This window comes from Symphalangus syndactylus, chromosome 9, assembly GCF_028878055.3.
Source record: "Symphalangus syndactylus isolate Jambi chromosome 9, NHGRI_mSymSyn1-v2.1_pri, whole genome shotgun sequence".
In the NCBI taxonomy this organism is placed as follows: Eukaryota; Metazoa; Chordata; class Mammalia; order Primates; family Hylobatidae; genus Symphalangus; species Symphalangus syndactylus.
This window is the reverse complement of record NC_072431.2, coordinates 56,244,413-56,264,240: the sequence shown is the minus strand read 5'-3', so window position 1 is coordinate 56,264,240 and position 19,828 is coordinate 56,244,413. Positions and strand designations below refer to the sequence as shown.

General features: G+C 47.9%; 1 protein-coding gene across 3 annotated transcripts in view; it reads right to left on the bottom strand.

Annotated features, from left to right (window-relative positions):
- The window catches only part of RSPH10B (radial spoke head 10 homolog B), a 44,727-nt gene that overhangs the window by 19,335 nt on the left and 5,564 nt on the right, over positions 1 to 19,828 (bottom strand). For 2 of the 3 annotated variants that reach the window (XM_063646130.1, XM_055292337.2), the window contains 9 exons: positions 16,382 to 16,555; positions 14,683 to 14,768; positions 14,100 to 14,220; positions 12,214 to 12,390; positions 9,280 to 9,424; positions 7,479 to 7,600; positions 4,402 to 4,591; positions 1,480 to 1,594; positions 317 to 396 (listed from right to left, as the gene is read on the bottom strand). In XM_063646130.1, the coding sequence (XP_063502200.1) occupies positions 317 to 396; positions 1,480 to 1,594; positions 4,402 to 4,591; positions 7,479 to 7,600; positions 9,280 to 9,424; positions 12,214 to 12,390; positions 14,100 to 14,220; positions 14,683 to 14,768; positions 16,382 to 16,555 (1,210 nt within the window). Of the gene's footprint in view, positions 1 to 316; positions 397 to 1,479; positions 1,595 to 4,401; positions 4,592 to 7,478; positions 7,601 to 9,279; positions 9,425 to 12,213; positions 12,391 to 14,099; positions 14,221 to 14,682; positions 14,769 to 16,381; positions 16,556 to 18,891; positions 18,993 to 19,828 lie in introns of those variants that run through there. The other variant, XM_063646131.1, reaches the window with a different exon arrangement.

The window sequence follows — 19,828 nt, the reverse complement described above, 5'->3', positions numbered from 1 at the left end:
GTGCAGTGGCACGATCTTGGCTCACTGCAACCTCCACCCCCCAGGCTCAAGCGATTCTCCGGCCTCAGCCTCCCGAGTAGCTGGGATTACAGGCATGCATCACCACACCTGGCTAATTTTTTTTGTATTTTTAGTAGAGACAGGGTTTTGCCATGTTGGCCAGGCTGGTCTTGAACTCCTTGACCTCAGGTGATCCTCCTGCCTCGGCCTCCCAAAGTGCTGGGATTGCAGGAGTGAGCCACTGCGCCCAGCCCAGATTTATATTTTGAGAAAAAAAATGGGGCGGTAAATAGAATCCTATTGGTTTTGTATTTACCTTTTATCTGGCAGGCATTTGGACGAATGTTCTCGGTCATCAGTTTTGTAAAACACAAGAAGAGGGATGGGCTTCTCTTTCTGTGATAATGATCAAAAGATACCATAATTACTTCTCCTCCAAAAGAGGGAACTTAATTCCCTTCTCCTTGAGCACGGGCTAGACTTAATAATGTGCTTCTAATGTATAGAGTATAGAAAGGGAAGGCTGGAGTCAGTGGCTCACACCTACAATCCCAGCATTTTGGGAGGCCAAGGCGGGCGGATCACTCCAGGTCAGGAGTTTAAGACCAGCCTGGCCAACATGGTGAAACCCCATCTCTACTAAACATATAAAAAATTAGCTGGGCTTGGTGGCAGACACCTGTAATCCCAGCTACTGAGACAGAAGAATCACTGGAACCTGGGAGGTGGACGTTGCAGTGAGCCGAGATCGCGCCACTGCACTCCAGCCTGGGTGACAGAGCGAGATTCCATCTCAAAAAAATAAATACATAAATAAAAGTTTTTTTTAAAAAAAGATATAAAACCACATTTGCTGTAAGAAAGACAAGAAATTCTGACATAAGAAAGAAGAGTTGGTTGTGACTATTTTTTTCTGCATTAAAAACCCCAAGAGATATTTGCAGTATTGAACTGACCCCGATATGAAGGGCTTTCAAAGTTTTGATCTAGTATCTCATGGCTTTGTGGTTAATATTTGCAGAAAGGTTGTGTTCTGAGTCCTTCATTTCAAGGGTATGTTAAAAAAGAAAAAAAAAAAGACTGCTGAGGCTGGGCATGGTGGCTCACGCCTGTAATCCCAGCACTTTGGGAGGCTGAGGCAGGTGGATCACCTGAGGTCAGGAGTTTGAAACCAGCCTGGCCAACATGGTGAAACCTGGTCTCTGCTAAAAATACAAAAAAAAAAAAAAAAATTAGCCAGGCATGGTGGCACACTCCTGTCATCTCAGCTACCCAGGAGCCTGAGGCAGAAGAATTGCTTGAACCTGGGAGGCAGAGGTTGCAGTGAGCCAAGATTGTGCCACCGCACTCCAGCCTAGGCAACAGAGCAAGACTTCATCTCCAAAAAAATAAAAATGACTGCTGAAAAGAGGGCATTATGACAATAATACAGCTTAGCTGTGCCCCATCCCCCAACGAGGGTCCAGAAATAGTACTTACTGGAATTCTTCATGATAAATGTGGTACGCCAAATGCAGGAGGTAATTCAAAAATGTTCTCAAAAGTATTGTTGTAAATGGAGAATGGATTTCTTCAACTGGTATGTCATTATTGGCTAAAATAAGAAAATTGGAAAGGATGCCTGATATTTGCTAGAACCTTCCATTTTATTTGCTCCTGGTATACAATTCGAAGGATTGAATATGAGAGAGTGCTTATTTCAAAATGCTCTGAACATGTGTATAAGCATCCAACTAAAAATTTAAAACTCCGTGAAAGCCAGGCACAGTGGCTCACGCCTGTAATCCCAGCACTTTGGGAGGCTGAAGCAGCAAATTGCCTGAGGTCAGGAGTTTGAGACCAGCCTGGGCAACATGGCAAAACCCTGTCTCTACCAAAAATACAAAAAATTAGCCAGGTGTGGTGGCGGGCACCTGTAATCTCAGCTATTTGGGAGACTGAGGCAGGAGAATCGCTGGAACCCAGGAGGTGGAGGCTGCAGTGAGCCGAGATTGAGCCACTGCACTCCAGCCTGGGCATCAGAGCGAGACTTCGTCTCAAAAAAAAAAAAAAAAGATGTCAATCTGGTTCCTTTACAAGGCGAGATATCTTGTCCCAATGTTTTCCAGAGTAGTCTGAGACACAATCTGATGAATGCTGCTAATGCTAAATGGATTTTAAGTATGTTTCAAACACTAAACTTTGACGTAAATAGCATTTTTTCTAATACTTTACTTTTCAAATATTTCAAATATTTATTTTGAAGCTTGCAGCTCTGCCTCCCAGAATTTGGCTGAAAGAAGTTAAACTTCCAAAGTTGTTAAATTTATCACATCAACTTCCTAATTTGAAATCAAGACCAGTCCTAAGACTACTTAGGGCCTTTTCGAGACCCTTCCAAGCCATTGCTGATTCTCCCCGTTTTTTTTTTTTTTTTTTCCAGAGTCTCACTCTGTTGCCCAGGCCGGAGTGCAGTGGCGTGATCTCGGCTCACTGCAACCTCCACCTCCTAGGCTCAAGCGATTCTACTCCTACCTCAGCCTCCCCATAAGTAGCTGGGAATACAGGTATGTACCACCACACCTGGCTAATTTTTGTATTTTTAGTAGAGACGGAGTTTCACCATATTGCCCAGGCTGGTCTCAAACTCCTGGACTCAAGTGATCCACCCACCTCAGCCTTCCAAAGTGCTGGGATTACAGGCATAAGCCACGAGGCCTGGCCATCTCCTCATTTCTGACCTGACAATTCAGTGCTTTTTTACTACAGATCGGTGGTCAGGGGGAGAGAGGGAGGTAAACTTTCTGCGAAGGGCCAGAGAGTAAATCTTTTAGGCTTGGTGGACCAGACCGTCTACATCACAACCCCTCAGCTGTGGTGCTTTGGGGTAAAGCAGTCACAAACACGTAAGCAAATGGGCGTGTCTGTGTTCCAGTAAAGCGTGATTTAGGGGAACGGGGGTGCAGACTGGATTTCACCCTGCGACTGTGCATTGCTGGCCCTGCTTTTGTAGGTGACCTTGCACTGTTGCTGTTACGTCACGAGACTGTCTCTTCAAGTACATCGTAATCACGGGGGGAACAAGATAACACACTGATTTCTGGAACACTCGTCTCCCAACCTGGGCCTTCCCAGCTCCCTCCACATTTCCGAACTGCTTTCCAGGTGACACTGTGATACTGTCCTTTAGACCAGCGGTCCTCCACCTTTTTGACACCAGGGACGGATTTTGTGGAAGACAGTTTTTCCATGAATGGTGGGAAGGGGTGGGGGGTTGTTGGTTTCAGGATGATTCAAGCGCGTTCGAATTACTGTGCACCTTATTTCTATTATTATGACATTGTAATACATAATGAAACAATTCTACAACTCGCCATCAGGTAGAATCAGTGGGAGCCCTGAGCTTGTTTTCCTGCAACTAGACAGTCCCATCTGGGGGTGATGGGATACAGTGACAGATCATCAGGCATTTGATTCTCCTAAGGAGCATGCAACCTACATCCCTCGCATGTGCAGTTCACAGTAGGATTTGCGCTCCTATGAGAATCTAATGCCCTGCTGATCTGCAGGAGGCGGAGCTCAGGCGGTAAATGCCAGCCACGGGGAATGGCTGTAAAAACAGATGAAGGTAGGCTGGGTGCAGTGGCTCATGCCTGTAATCCCAGCACTTTGGGAGGCCAAGGCGGGCAGATCATCTGAGGTCGAGAGCTCAAGATCAGCCTAACCAACATGGAAAAACCTCATCTCTACCAAAAAATACAAAAATTAGCTGGGCACAGTGGCACATGCCTGTAATCCCGGCTACTTGGGAGGCTGAGGCAGGAGAGTCACTTGAACCCAGGAGGCGGGGGTTGCGGTGAGATGAGATTGTGCCATTGCACTCCAGCCTGGGCAAAAAGAGTGAAACTGTCTCAAAATAAAACAAAACAAAACAAAAAATGAAAGTTCACTTGCTTGCCCACTGCTCACTTTCCACTGTGTAGCCTGTTTCCTAATGGGCCACAGACCAGTACTGATCCATGGCCTGGGGTTTGGGGACCCCTGCCTTTTGTGTGTGTGTGTGTGTGTGTTTGTGTGTGTGTGTATGCACGTGAGATGGAGTCTCACCCTGTCACCCAGGCTGGAGTGCAATGGCACGATCTTGGCTCACTGCAACCTCTGCCTCCCGGGTCCAAGCAATTCTCCTGCCTCAGCCTCCCAAATGGCTGGGATTACAGAAATTCACCACCACGCCTGGCTAATTTTTTGTATCTTTTAGTAGAGACGGGGTTTCACCATGTTGGTCAGGCTGGTCTCAAACTCCTGACCTCGTGATCCGCCTGCCTCGGCCTCCCAAAGTGCTGAGATTACAGGCATGAGCCACTGCACCCGGCCTGGTCCCCTGCTTTAAACCAAAAGATGTGAAGGATCTGGAATACTTGCCACTTAATATCCTGTCCATATCAGCAAGAGTTAGTTTGTGGTGATGAAATTTGCAATCTTTTAGAAATCTCCAGAAGCGAAGCTTTGTCATCAGAAAGGTATTATCCAGAGAGTGGTCACATCCCAGGCTGCTATAAAAGCTGTAGATTCTTCTTAATTCTGTAATATTTCTTAAGACAGCATATTCCACCTGAAAGGAAGAAAGTCATACGTGGATAAGAACAAAAGACGCCGGGTGTGGTGGCTCACGCCTGTAATCCCAGCATTTTGGGAGGCTGAGGCAGGCAGATCACCTGAGGTCAGGAGTTCCAGACCAGCCTGGCCAACATGGTGAAACCCCATCTCTACTAAAAATACAAAATTAGCCAGGCATGGTGGCACACACCTGTAATCCCAGCTACTCAGGAGGCTGAGGCAGGAGAATTGCTTGAACCTGGGAGGAGGTTGCAGTGAGCCGAGATCGTGTCACTGCATTCCAGCCTGGACGTCAAGAGCGAGACTCTGCCTCAAAATAAAGAAATAAAATTTAAAAATTTAAAAAAGAACAAAAGACACAACACCTGTGTCCTACATTAAATGCGATAATACAAATAAAGTAATGGCATTTAGCTCTTTCCAATGTAAGAACTTAAGAAGTGTTTGTTTGTTTTGTTTTGAGATGGAGTCTCACTCTGTCACCCAGGCTGGAGTGCAGTGGCACGATCTTGGCTCACTGCAACCTCTGCCTCCTGGGTTCAGGCGATTCTCATGCCTCAGCCTCCAGAGTAGCCGTGATAACAGGTGCCCACCACCACGCCCGGCTAATTTTTGTATTTTTGGTAGAGATGGGGTTTCACCATATTGGCCAGTCTGGTCTTGAACTCCTGACCTCAGGTGATCCGCCTGCCTCGGCCTCCCAAAGTGTTACGATTACAGGCGTCAGCCACGGCACCTGGCCAAGAAGCATTTCATTCTTTCCACCCACTCCACTTGGTCAATAAAATGCCATCTCCAACCAACAGTAAAAACAAAACAAAACAACAAAAAAAGTTATCTGGAAAATAGACTTCCTTTCACATGGCAATGTGCTGGCTTCCTCTCTCAGTGGCGGCAACAAAATTCTATTGTCTGCAGATCCTCATCCCTTTTGCACATATGTGCAAAAATCTTCAACAAAATAAGTTGAATCCAGCAATATATAAAAAGAATAGTAGCCATGCGCAGTGGCTCAAGCCTGTTATCCCAGCACTTTGTGAGGCCAAGGCAGGAGGATTGCCTGAGCCTGGGAACTCCAGACCAGCCTGTGCTACATAGTAAGACCGTGTCTCAACTGAAAATTAAAAATTAAAGAAATTAACCAGGCACAGTGGCAAGTGCCCGTATAGTCCCAGCTACTCAGGAAGCTGAGGCGGGAGGATTGCTTAAGCCCAGAAGGTCAAGACTGCAGTGAGCTAAGATCGCACCACTTCACTCCAGCCAGGGTAACAGAGCAAGACCCTATCTCAAAAAGAAAAAAAAAAAAAGATAATACAGCAACACCAAGTAGGGTTTATCCTAGAATTGCAAAGCTGCGTCAACATTTGAAAAGTCAATCAATGTAATTCACAGTATTGACAGACTGAAGAAGAACCAAATGATTCTATCAACTGAAGCATTTCACAGAATTTAACATCCATTCATGATAAGCACCCTCAGCAAATTAGGAATAGAAAGGAATCCCTCAACCTGATAAACAGCATGTACAAAACACATGCAACTCACATCACACATAGGGCTGAAAGTCTGAAAGAAGCAATATTCCGCTAGGTGCAATAGCTCACGCCTGTAATCCCAGCACTTTGGGAGGCTGAGGCGGAAGGATCACCTGAGGTCAGGAGTTCGAGACCAGCCTGGGCAACACAGTGAAACTCCATCTCTACTAAAAATATCTGGGCATGGTGGTGCATGCCTGTAATCTCAGCTACTCAGGAAGCTGAGGCAGGAGAATCCCTTGAACGCAGGAGGCGGAGGTTGCAGTGAGCTGAGATCATGCCATTGCACTCCACCCTGGGCAACAAGAGGGACTCCGTCTCAAAAAAAAAAAAAAAAAAAAGCAATATTCATGGTGGTTGCTTTACTCACCTCCCTCTCTGTCACATTTCACCTTTTAGGATTTTCCCCAGACCCTTGATGCCCTTAAGCTGCCCCAAACTCCCCACATATGCAGCCCTGCTGCCCTCTACACAGCATCCTGTACTCCAGAACCACTCACCCCATGCCCTACCCTCATAATGAGACATTCAGAGAATGTGAAGAACAGGATTTGGGGTCCTAAGGGAGACAGAGCCCTACCTGGGTGGCTTCAGGCATTTGTTACGCTGAGCATTAATTCCTGCTTTTGAAAATGCAATTCAATTGAATAAACATGTATAGTCTGCCCAATCTGAAGCATTGTTCTAGGCTGGGCGTGGTGGCTCACACCCATAATCCCAGCACTTTGGGAGGCCGAGGTGGGCAGATCACCTGAGGTCAGGAGTTCCAGACCAGCCTGGCCAATATGGTGACACCCTGTCTCTACTAAAATACAAAAAAATAGCTGGGCGTAGTGGCTCACACCTGTAATCCCAGCTACTGGGGAGGCCGAGGTGGGGGAGGCTTGAACCCGGGAGGCAGAGGTTGCAGTGAGCCAAGACTGCGCCACAGCACTCCAGTCTGGGCAACAGAGCAAAACTCAGTCTCAAGGCCGGGCGCGGTGGCTCACGCTTGTAACCCCAGCACTTTGGGAGGCCAAGGCGGGCGGATCACGAGGTCAGGAGATCGAGACCATGGTGAAACCCCGTCTCTACTAAAAGTACAAAAAAATTAGCCGGGCGTGGTGGCGGGCGCCTGTAGTCCCAGCTACTCGGAGAGGCTGAGGCAGGAGAATGGTGTGAACCCGGGAGGCGGAGCTTGCAGCGAGCCGAGATCGCGCCACTGCACTCCAGCCTGGGTGAGAGAGCGAGACTCCGTCTCAAAAAACAAAAACAAAAACAAAACAAAAAAAAGACATTCAACACGTGACAGCAGTCACCAGCTATATTTCCCCAGGATGCAACTGATACCAATCAGAAAGATGTTACCTGCTTCTTTTCTTCAGGTTGGACTGTCTCAGGGTACATGTCCAGGAGCAAATTTAGATCCAGCTCAACGCTCGATCCCAATACAGAATGACTCTCACTGCCATCAAGCTTTCTGATCAGTTCTAATGAATGAAGGCAAACACAGGGGATAAGTACGGTTTGTTTGGTGTTTGCTTGTTTTTATTTTGTTTTTTGTTTTTTGAGACAGCCTCACTCTGTCGCCCAGGCTGGAGTGAAGTGGCATGGTCTCAGTTCACTGCAACCTCTGCCTCCCAGGCTCAAGCCATCCTCCCACCTCACCCTCCCGAGTAGCTGCGACTACAGACATGCACCATCACGGCCAGCTAATTTTTGTATTTTTTGTAGACACAGGGTTTCACCATGTTGCCCAGGCTGGTCTCAAACTCCTGAGCTCAACTGATCCACCTGCCTTGGCCTCCCAAAGTGCTGGGATTACAGGCATGGGGCACCGCAGCCATCCTTGGAGATAATTATGAAAAGCAATGTTCAAATTTCTCAATATTATGTCACAATGATTTTCCACCAAAATGTGATGCAAGAATATTCCAAAAACCTATTAAGAACGCGGGCGGGGCACAGTGGCTCATGCCTGTAATCCCAGCATTTTGGGAAACCAAAATGTGAGGTTGAGGCTGCAGTGAGCTATGATCATGCCACTGGACTCCAACCTGGGCAACAGAGTGAGATCCTATCTCTAAAAAAAACATTTTTTAAAAGCAGTTGCAAGCTAGGCGCAATGGCTTGCAGCTGTAATCTCAACACTTTGGGAGGCCGAGGCAGGAGGATTGTTTGAGGACAGGAGTTTGAATCAGCCTGGGCAACATAGTGAGACCCTGCCTCTACAAAAAGTTTAAAAATTAGCTAGTCTTGGCCAGGTGCGGTGGCTCACACCTGTAATCCCAGCACTTTGGGAGGCCAAGGTGGGCGGATCACAAGGTCAGGAGTTAGAGACCAACCTGAGCAACATGGTAAAACCCCGTCTCTACAAAAAATACAAAAATTAGCTAAGCATGGTGGCACGCGCCTATAATCCCAGCTACTCAGGAGGCTGAGGCAGAAGAATCGTTTGAACCCGGGAGGCAGAGATCGCAGTGAGCCAAGATTGCGTTGCTGCACTCCAGGCTGGACAACACAGCGAGATTCCGTCTCGAAAAAAAAAAAAAGAAGAGAAAAAAAAAATTAGCTAGGCACGGTGATGCGTGCCTGTGTTCCCAGCTATAGGGAAGGCTGAGGTGGGAGGATCACTGGAGCCCAGGAGTTTGAGGCCACAGTGAACAGTGATCGTATCCTGCTCCATCCTGGGTGATAGAGCGAGATTTTGTCTCAAATTTTTTTTTGAAAAAGGAGTTTCTCACAGAGGACTTGTTTTCTGAAGTGTTCGATGTATTTTGATGCGTGAACACCATGGATAAAAACAGATGAATTTTATTTCTTTTTTTTTTCCATTTTATTTATTTATTTATGAGACAGAGTCTCTGTTGCCCAGGCTGGAGTGCAATGGCGCAGTCTGGGCTCACTGCAACCTCCACCTTCCAGGTTCAAGCGATTCTCCTGCCTCAGCCTCCCGAGTAGCTGGGATTACAGGCGCCTGCTACCACGCCTGGCTAATTTTTTTATTTTTATTTTTAATTGAGATGGGGTTTCACCATGTTGGCTGGGCTGGTCTTGGACTGCTGACCTCGTGATCCACCAGCCTCAGCCTCCCAAAGTGCTGGGGTTACAGGCATGAGCCACCACGCCCGGCCAATGAATTTTATTTCAACAGGTGAATGCTTCCTACCGGCACTCCTGGACAATCTTTGAGCAACTCCTGAAGACAGGTCCAGGCAGCTGATGAATTCAACTTCAAGATCAGGAAACCCGGCTATGTGGTCATTGGAGAATGCGCCTTCGTACACACGCCCGTTCTTGAAAGTTAATCGGCCCTGCAGACAGAAAAACTTTTTAAAGTTTAGGAAAAGTTTTCTTAGAAAAACACTGGTAAGGCTGGGTGCGGTGGCTCATGCCTGTAATCCAGCACTTTGGAAGGCTGAGGCGGGCAGATACAAGGTCAGGAGTTTGAGATCAGATTGGCCAACATGGTGAAACCCCATGGCTACTAAAAATACGAAAATTCGCCGGGCCTGGTGGCGGGCACCTGTCATCCCACCTACTCGGGAGGCTGAGGCAGGAGAATCGCTTGAACCCGGGAGGCGGAGGTTGCAGTGAGCCAAGATCGTGCCACTGCATTCCAGCCTAGGTGACAGAGCGAGACTCTGTCTCAAAAAAACAAAAAAGGAAAGAAAAACATGGGTAAATGTACATCAGTAGTTTTTTCAAGGGTGTGGAGCTTTTTGTTTTGACAATATGCACTTACTCCACATATAATCAGGCTCCTGGGTCTCATGCGCTGTAGAAGTCCTCTCTCTCTTCCTCCTTTTCCTATTCCTCCTCCTCCCCACTCTCTCTCCCCCACAATCTTTCTCCAGCTTTAAGCACCTCTGGGCCACAGAATGTGTCTTATTAAACTGCGCTAGTGACCAGCAGAACGCCCAACACACAATACAGACTCCCTGATTTTTTTTTGAGACAGAGTCTCACTCTGTTGCCCAGGCTGGAGTGCAATGGCGCCATCTCAGCTCACTGCAAGTTCCGCCTCCTGGGTTCATGCCATTCTCCTGCCTCAGCCTCCCGAGTAGCTGGGACTACAGGTGCCCGCCACCACACCCAGCTAATTTTTTGTATTTTTAGTAGAGACGGGGTTTCACCGTGTTAGCCAGGATGGTCTCGATCTCCTGACCTCGTGATCCGTCCGCCTCAGCCTCCCAAAGTGTTGGGATTACAGGCGTGAGCCACCGTGCCTGATAATTTTTTTTTTTTTTTTTGAGATGGAGCCTCGCTGTCACGCAGGCTGGAGTGCAGTAGCACAGTCTTGACTCACTGCAACCTCCGCCTCCTGGGTTCAAGCAATTCTCCTTCCTCAGCCTCCCAAGTGGCTGGGATTACATGCATGCACCACCACACCCAGCTAATTTTTGTATTTTTAGTAGATATGGGGTTTCATCGTGTTGGCCAGGCTGGTCTTGAACTCCTGACCTCAAGTGATCTGTCCACCTCGGCCTCCCAGAGTGCTGGGATTACAGGCCTGAGCCACCACACCTGGCCAAGACTCCCTGGGATTTGTCAAACCCAGCCCAATAGTCAGTTACTGATTCAGACGTGGGCAAATGACCCAATTTGGCTCTGTGAAATGAAAGACCTTTCTAGAGAGCTTCTGTAAAAAGTTCCTCCTTTTCTTTTAGCATGGGATGCAGATTTTGAAAGCTGGAACCAAGGCAGCCGTCTTGCAATCATGAGGGAGGAAAACCACAAGGGTGAAAGTGACATGATGGGAGATATCGTGGATAGATGGAAGAGAAATCCCTACAGCTCTGAGTTGCTGAATCAAACCAACCTTGAAGCCTACATTATTCTGTATTTCACATGGCAGATGACACTACATTGTCTGTTACTTGCAAACCAAAACCACCCTCATACACACACACACACACACACACACACACACACACACACGAAAAACTGATTAAATAACCACTAAATATATAGGAAATCAATGACCATTGAAAATATTTTGCCAAGCACAGTGACTCATGCCTGTAATCCCAGCAGTTTGGGTGAGAGGATCACTTGGGACCAGGAGGCCAGCTTGGCAAACGTGGCAAAACCCCCGTAACTACCAAAAAAAAAAAAAGAGCTGGGCGTGGTGGTGCCCACCTGTAATCCCAGCTACTCTAGTGGCTGAGGCACAAGAATCACTTGAACCGGGAGGCAGAGGTTGCAGTGAGCCGAGATCACACCACTGCACTCCAGCCTGGGCAACAGAGCGAAACTCTGTCTCAAAAAAAAAGAAAAAAAGTCACGTAATCACCTTAGCAAAACAGTAAGTTATCCTATACAAAACAGATAATGTAATTTAATAGAGAATGACATGCCTTTTGTCAAAAAGAGTTCTGTAGATGGATGGTGATGGTTGCACAACAATGCGAATGTACTTAATGCCACTGGACTGTGCACTTAGAAATGATTAAGATGGTAAATCTTATGTGTACTTTACCACAATTAAAATTAAAAAGAAATCTAGAGTGCCTAGATTTACATCAGACAAAACAGACCTCAGAGAAATGAAAATTACCAGGGTTGGCCAGGCATGGTGGCTCACGCCTGTAATCCCAGCACTCTGGGAGGCTGAGGTGGGCAGATCATTTGAGGCCAGGAGTTCGAGACCAGTCTGGCCAACATGACGAAACCCTGTCTCTACTAAAAATACAAAAATTAGCCAGGCATGGTGGCCCACGCCTGTAATCCCAGCTACTCATGAGGCTGAGGCAGGAGAATCACTTGAACCCAGGAAGTGGAGGTTGTAGTGAGCTGAGATCGCGCCACTGTACTCCAGCCTGGACAATAGAGCAAGACTGCGTCTCAAAAAAAAAAAGAAAATTAGCAGGGTTAATGAGGAACATTACGTGATGATCAAAAGAGCCAATGCACCAATACATAATAATCCTCAATGTATATGCACCTAACAATAAAGCTTCAAATATATGAAGCAAAACTGATAGATCTGAAAGCAGAATAGACAAATCTGCAATTATACTTGGACATTTCAATTGCTTTACATAATTTCAATGGCTTTACATAATTGTTTGAAATGTGATATTCCCAGGTCTATACTCACCATGCCATGTTTCTTATTGGAAACCCATTCTCCATCATACATGGCTCCACTGGCATAATAAAACTTGCCATGTCCGTGACGATATCCATTGACAAACTCCCCTATGTATTCATTTCTCAAAGGATACTGGGAACTGGGGATTCTCTTTAGAAACCACGTGTGTGTCCCAAAGCCATTCTGAAAAGAAAGCAGACTGCCATCAGAAATGCACAAAGCAGTTTCTCTCTTTACCTGGATCCCCTTAAAATTAGGATAAATACAATGAAAACTGGAAAGGGCAAAGAACGTGGACTCTGGAGTCACACAGACTTGGGTTCAATTTCAGCTCAGCTACTTACTAACGAGTCTTTTGAAATAAGGCAAATCACTTAAGCCCTCTAAGTTCCTCATCTGTAAAACAGAAATAACACCTACCCCTCAGGTTAGATACAGAGAAGTTCGAAACCGGCCTGGCCAACATGTTGAAACTCCGTCTCTACTAAAAAGTGAAGATAAGTGGATATAAAGTGCCTGGCTTGATCATGATGAGTTTCATTGTTATTTTAAATGTTGGGGTTTATTTGCTTTTATATATTTTTATATTTTGAGAAAGGGTCTCACTCTACCACCCAGGCTGGAGTACAATGGCACAATCTTGGCTTACTGCAGCCTTGACCTCCAAGACTCAGGTGATCCTCCCACCTCAGCCTCCCAAGTAGCCAGGACTACAGGCGCCAGCCACCACTACCCGCCAATTTTTGTATTTTCAGTAGAGATGGGGTTTCACCATATAACCCGGGCTGGTCTCAAATTCCTGGCCTCATTCCTCAAGTGGTCTCCCAAAGTGCTGGGATTACATGTGTGAGCCACTGCGCCCAGCCTAAATTTTTATTTTTTAAAGATACAAAAGGGGGCTGGTTGCTGTGGCTCACGCCTGTAATCCCAGCACTTTGAGAGGCAGAGGTTGATCACTTGAGCCCAGGAGTTCAAGACCAGCCTGTGTAATAAAGTGAGACTTCACTCCTACAAAAGAAAAATTATTTTTTAATTAGCCAGGCACAGTGGCAGTGGGCACCTCTGTAGTCTCAGCTACAGGGGAGGCTGAGGTGGGAGGATCGCTTGAGCCAGGGAGGTAGAGAGCCATGATTGCACCACTGCAGTCCAGCCTGGGCAACAGAGCAAGACTCTGTCGCTAAAAACAAACAAACAGGCTGGGTGCGGTGGCTTGCGCCTGTAATTCTAGCACTCTGGGAAGCCGAGGCGGGCAGATCACTTGAGGTCTGGAGTTCAAAACCAGCCTGACCAACATGGTGAAACCCCGTCTCTACTGAAAATACAAAAAAAAAAATTAGCCAGGCCATGGTGGTGGGTGCCTGTAATCTCAGCTACTCCAGAGGCTGAGGCAGGAGAATTGCTTGAACCTGGGAGGTGGAGGCTGCAGTGAGCTGAGATCATGCCACCGCACTCCAGCCTGGGCAACAGAGCAAGACTCCATCTCTAAAAACAAACAAACAGGCTGGGTGTGGTGGCTCATGCCTGTAATCCTAGCACTTTAGGAGGCTGAGGCGCACGGATCACTTGAGGTCAGGAGTTCAAAACCAACCTGGCCAACATGGTGAAACCCCATCTCTACTAAAAATACAAAAAAAAAAACCAATTAGCCCGGCCGTGGTGGTGGGTACCTGTAATCTCAGCTACTCCAGAGGCCGAGGCAGGAGAATTGCTTGAACCTGGGAGGTAGAGGCTGCAGTGAGCCGAGATTGCTCCACTGCACTCCAGCCTGGGCGACAGAGATAGAGAGACTCTGTCTCAAAAAAAAAAAAAAAAATCCAAAAAGAAATATACGTGTGTTGAGAATTGGCGGACCGTCCTCCTCTGGGTACAAGCTGCCACCCCGCCCGGCGTACCTGGACGCCCCTCTCCCACCGCCCGGTGTACTCCTCGTTGGTGGTCAGCCACCTCATCCTCCCCTCCCCGTGACGCATGTTGTCTTCCCACTGGCCTTCGTACATATTTCCAGATTTATAACTAGGACGAAAGAAACCAAAGTAAAACGATCAGTTACCTCCTACACCACATTTACCTTTAAGACATTCTTTTAAACACTCCCCTTGAGCTCCTTTGAAGAAATCCACCCCTTGTACTTATACAGTCTTCTCTGTATTTAAATTCAGGCCGGGCGTGGTGGCTCATGCCTGTAATCCCAGCACCTTGGGAGGCCAAGGCTGGCAGATCACCTGAGGTCGGCAGTTTGAGAGCAGCCTGACCAACATGGAGAAACCCCATCTCTACTAAAAATACAAAATTAGCCCAGCTACCTGGGAGGCAAAACTCCGTCTCAAAAAAAAAAAAAAAAAAAATCCACTCTGCTTAGAGAGAAAATGTTCTGTGCAACTTTTGCATCTTACTTTTAAATATCCAAAGTGAACACTATTGGGCCCACAAACACTTCTTCATCTACACCCCAGGCGTGACCGTGGTCATACCTACCGTCTTATTCCCCAGCCCTTTTTGATGTTTTGCGCCCAGTCTCCCTGGTACCAACACGTACCCTCTTGATTGTAATAAATGCAGCCCTAAAACAAATAATATCATCTTTAAAACTATCAAGCCTCATGACACAAATGCTTTGTCAAATGTAAGGATATTAACTTAAAAAGTAGAACCTACACAGAGGTCAGTGTCATACATAGGCAAGACATGTAAACCGCTATTTTTCTGTTTTGCTACCAAGAAAACGGTAAAACTGCTGCACAAGGAGAAATGAGATAATGTCACAGATCAATTTCTCCTTAATAAAGTGCCATATTGGCCAGGCACGGTGGCTTACCTCTGTAATCCCAGCACTTTGGGAGGCCGAGGTGGGCAGATCACAAGGTCAGGAGTTCCAGACCAGCCTGGCCAACATGGTGAAACCTCATCTCTACTAAAAATACAAAAATGAGCTGGGAGTGGTGGTGTGTGCCTCTAATCCAACCTACTTGGGAGGCTGAGGTAGAATCGCTTGAACCTGGGAGGCAGAGGTTGCAGTGAGCCCAGATCGTGCCACTGCACTCCAGCCTGGGCAACAGAGCGAGACTCCGTCTCAAAATAAAATAAAATAAAATAAAATAAAATAAAAAGTGTCATATAAGGCACAGAATGACTGTATTCATCATATTCAAGTATATTCATTATATCCAGTAACTATTAGTCAATTAAGTACCTAGAGAAATCCTGTCTGTTGCCACGTGGAGTGAACAGTTGCGCTTTCCATGTAACGGAAGGTCACTCTCTCTTAGGCGCCAGACCCCTTGTTGTTTTACCCATTTCACATCCTACTCATTTTACCGCCTCCGAGTATAAGTGAGCATAGTGTTCCCTTTGTTTGATCTACACAGAAATGGCTCAAAAGGCTTTTTCACAGGTTTATCTGTGTGTGTGTGTGTGTGTGTGTGTGTGTGTGTGTGAGACAGAATTTTTCTATCTTCTTTCTCATGATCAGGCAAACACATTCCTTCTTGCAGCCATACAGATGCTGCTGTCTAGAAGTCACCGTGCCCAATCCCTCCAATATGTCTCAAGCAATCTGCTGCAACACACACACACACACACACACAAAACAACCACAACTCGATAAATAGCCTATTAAAGCCTGCATATGGCCAGGCACAGTGGCTAACGCCTGTAATCCCAGCACTTTGGGAGGCCGAGGCGGGTGGATCACTTGAGATCAGGGGTTCGAGACCAGCCTGGCCAACATGGTGAAACCCCTTCTCTATTAAAAATAAAAAAATTAGCTGGGCGTGGTGGTGCACACCTGTAGTCCCAGCTACTTGGGAAGCTGAGGCAGGAGAATTGCTTGAACCCGGGAGGCAGAGGTTGCAGTGAGCCGAGATGGCACCATTGCTCTCCAGCCTGGGCGACAGAGCAAGACTCCATCTCAAAAAAAAAAAAAATTAATAACATGGTTAATTTATGTGATGTGAATTTCACCTCAGTAAACAAAAAGTGAATATGCCCTGGACAGCGCCGCTAGCCCCTACCCCCTTCTCTCCCTCCATGTGGCCACCCAGCCCCTCCCCTGCCCTCCACATGGCCACCCCACCCCCTTTCTGCCCCACCCCCACCCCCTCCCCAGCCTTGCCCCCTCATGGCTGTCCCCCATGTCTGCCCACCCCCCACCCCACCCCCTTCACTCCTGCCCCACCTTCCCGTGCCGCTTGCCATTGCACCAGTGGCCGATGTAGGACACAGGCCGGGTGCTGCACTTGAACATCCCGAATCCGTTCCTCATGCCGTTGACCACTTCGCCTTCATACATGCTGCCATCCGGCCACGTGTACATGCCGTGGTTCATCGGGACATTCTTCACAAAGTCACCCTGAAGCAGAACGGCCATGGGGTGACAGAAGGAAGCGTTGGGGGTGGGGGCGGGAATCCCTAGTCCTGTGGGCAGTTCCAGGAGCTGCTTGACCTCTGATTCTGTTCCTGCCTCTCCTGTGGACACACACTGAACATCCCCCTCGCATTCTCTCCCTTCCTTGTCTGCTCTCATCTCATCCTCTCTCATCTGACCCGACCAGTGGGCGGAAGCTCAGGCAGGAGGAAATATCTGGGAGGTTGCAGGTCGACCAAGTTCGGAGAAGCAAGCAGGTGACGTTGGAAAGTGCTGGCTTCCAATCCCGACCTGGGGAACTTCAGATTCTTAGAACCCACCTTGGCAGGGCACAGTGGCTCACGCCTGTAATCACAGCACTTTGGGAGACTGAGGCAGGAGGACTGCTTGAGGCCAGGAATTTGAGGCCAGTCTGGGCAACCTAAGGAGACGCTGTCTCTGGAAAAATATTTTGTTATTGTTTTTATTTTTGAGACAGAGTCTCACTCTGTTGCCCAGGCTGGAGTACAATGGCGCCATCTTGGCTAACTGCAACCTCTTCCTCCCTGGTTCAAGCAATTCTCCTGCCTCAGCCTCCCGAGTAGCTGGAATTACAGGCCCCCACCACCACACCCTGCTAATTTTTTTGTATTTTTAGTAGAGACAGGGTTTTGCCATGTTGGCCAGGCTGGTCTTGAACTCCTGACCTCAGGTGATCCACCCGCCTCGGCTTCCCAAAGTGCTGAGATTAACAGGCATTTAACAGGCTCGAGCCATCATGCCTAGTTTTTTTTTGTTTTGTTTTGTTTTTTTGAGACACGGTCTCACCCTGTTACCTAGGTTGGAGTGCAGCGAGACAATCATAGCCCACTGCAGCCTCGACCTCCCAGGCTCAAGAGATCCTCCCACCACAGCCCCCCAAGTAGCTGAGACTACAGGTGTGTGTGCCACCAAGCCTCACTAATTTTTAAATTTTTTGTGGAGATGGAGTTTCTCTATGTTGCCCAGGCTGGTCTGGTCTCAAACTCCCAGCCTCAAGTGATCTTCCCACCTTGGCCTCCCAAGTAGCTGGGACTACAGGTGCTGGCCACCAAGGTGCAGTGGTACACGCCTATAATCCCAGCACTTTGGGGGTGCTGAGCTGAGAGGATCTGTTGAGCCCAGGAGGTTGAGGCTGCAGTGAACTATGACCCCTGCATTCCAGCCTGGGCGACAGAGCAAGATCCTGTCTCTAATGAAAAAAAAAAAAAAAAGAACCCGTTCGAAGGAGGTGAATTCACTGTTCCCTCCAGGCTTAGTGATGACTGGGGAAACCCCTCTTTCTTTTTCATTTTTTTTTTCCAAGATGCAGTTTTGCGCTTGTTGCCCAGGCTGGAGTGCAGTGGTGTAGTCTCGGCTCACTGCAACCTCCGCCTCCCAGGTTTAAGCAATTCTGCCTCAGCCTTCCGAGTAGCTGGGATCACAGGTGTGCACCACCATGCCCCGCAAATTTTTATAGTTTTAGTAGAGACGGGGTTTCACCATATTGGCCAGGCTGGTCTCGATCTCCTGACCTCAGATGATCTGCCCACCTTGGCCTCCCAAAGTATTGGGATTACAGGCGTGAGCCACCATGCCCGGTCAGGAAATCCCTCTTTCTGCCACGGGTCATCAAAATATTCTGTAAACAAGTCAGTCAACAGCCTGCCCCAGGGGCACCTGCTGGGAAACCACTCTGCCCAGGACGTCTGAGTGGGCAGCAGGCAGCACAGTGCACAGCACCCAGCAGCATCGGATTCTCTTCCAGGAACCTGAACTCCCTGGAGGCAGCCACGTCAGCAGAGACAAGAGGACAGCACGCCTGGCCTGATCACCAGCCAGGACCCATGAGGCCAGTCGGCCGCTCTCTGAGGATGCTTCTAGGAGCCCCCCTGACTGGGCTGGAGTGGGTGTCTGTGCCTGCAAAAATGACCTCCCCACCTGCTGAGAGTTTCTCGGGACAACGAGGCACAGAGCGGTTCTTGGTTAAGTTGCCACTTAAGGACCAGAAACTGGCCCGGTGCGGTGGCTCACGCCTCTAATCCCTGCACTTTGGGAGGCTGAGGTAGGCACATCACCTGAAGCCAGGGGTTTGAGACCAGCCTGGCCAACATGGCAAAACCCCGTCTCTACTAAAAATACAAAAACTAGCCTGGCATGGTGGCAGGCGCCTGTAATCCCAGCTACTCTGGAGGCTGAGGCAAGAAAATTGCTTGAACCCAGGAGGTGGAGGTTGCAGTGAGCCGAGATCCCACCGCTGCACTCCAGCCTGGGCGATAGAGCGAGACTATGTCTCACAAAAATAAATAAAATAAAATACAGACCAGAAAACTTGCGTGTCAGTTGCCGGCTGGTAGGTGGGATGAATCCAAGGTGGGGGCCCAATCCTCAAGCTCCCCTGGAACTTGGAGATCCTCCTCGCCCCGACAGTGAGGGTCAGTCCCTCCCTCTCTTTCCCTGCTCCTCTGCAGCACGCCTCTCACCACCCAGCTGCAGGTGGCTTCCCGGCTCAAACTTGACTCCGTTTCCATCATTGCCTGCGTGCTATTTGAATAAGTGCATTATGCGCATGTGTTTTAAATGTCATCATTACCATTTATAAACACCATCTGTTAGCAACTCTGCATTTGGGATTTTTAGGATAGCATTTCAGCGCTCACTCACTTTGTGGGTGGGAAATGAGCCTGGTACAATCTCTTGGCGAACAATTTGGTCCTTGCAATCAGTTTAAAAATACACATTCCCCTCAACCCCGCAGGTTAAATAAAAAGCCACATAACGGAATACATGCAGCCAGTAAAAATAGATCTGCATGAATGGATATGGTTTGATCTCAAAATTAAAGGTACAGGCCAGGTGCGGTGGCTCACACCTGTAATCCCCAACACTTTGGGAGGCCAAGGTGGGAGGATCGCTTAAGCCTAGCAGTTCGAGACCAGCCTGGGAAACACAGCAAGACCCTGTCTCTACAAAAAAAAAAAGTAAAAATAAATTAGCCGGGCGCTGTGGAGCACACCTGTAGTCGCAGCTACTCAGCAGGCTGAGCCGAGAGGATCGCTTGAGTCTAGGAGTTCGAGGCTGCAGTGAGTCATGATCTTACCACTGCACTTCAGCCTGGGTGACAGAGCAAGACCCCATCTCAGACTCACTAACTAACTAAGTAAATGTGCCAAAGAGAGTGTATAATAAACTATGTGTGTTTGTAAAAAGCAAGACAGGCTACAGAAGTTCCAGGCTGCAGTGAGTCATGATCGCACCACT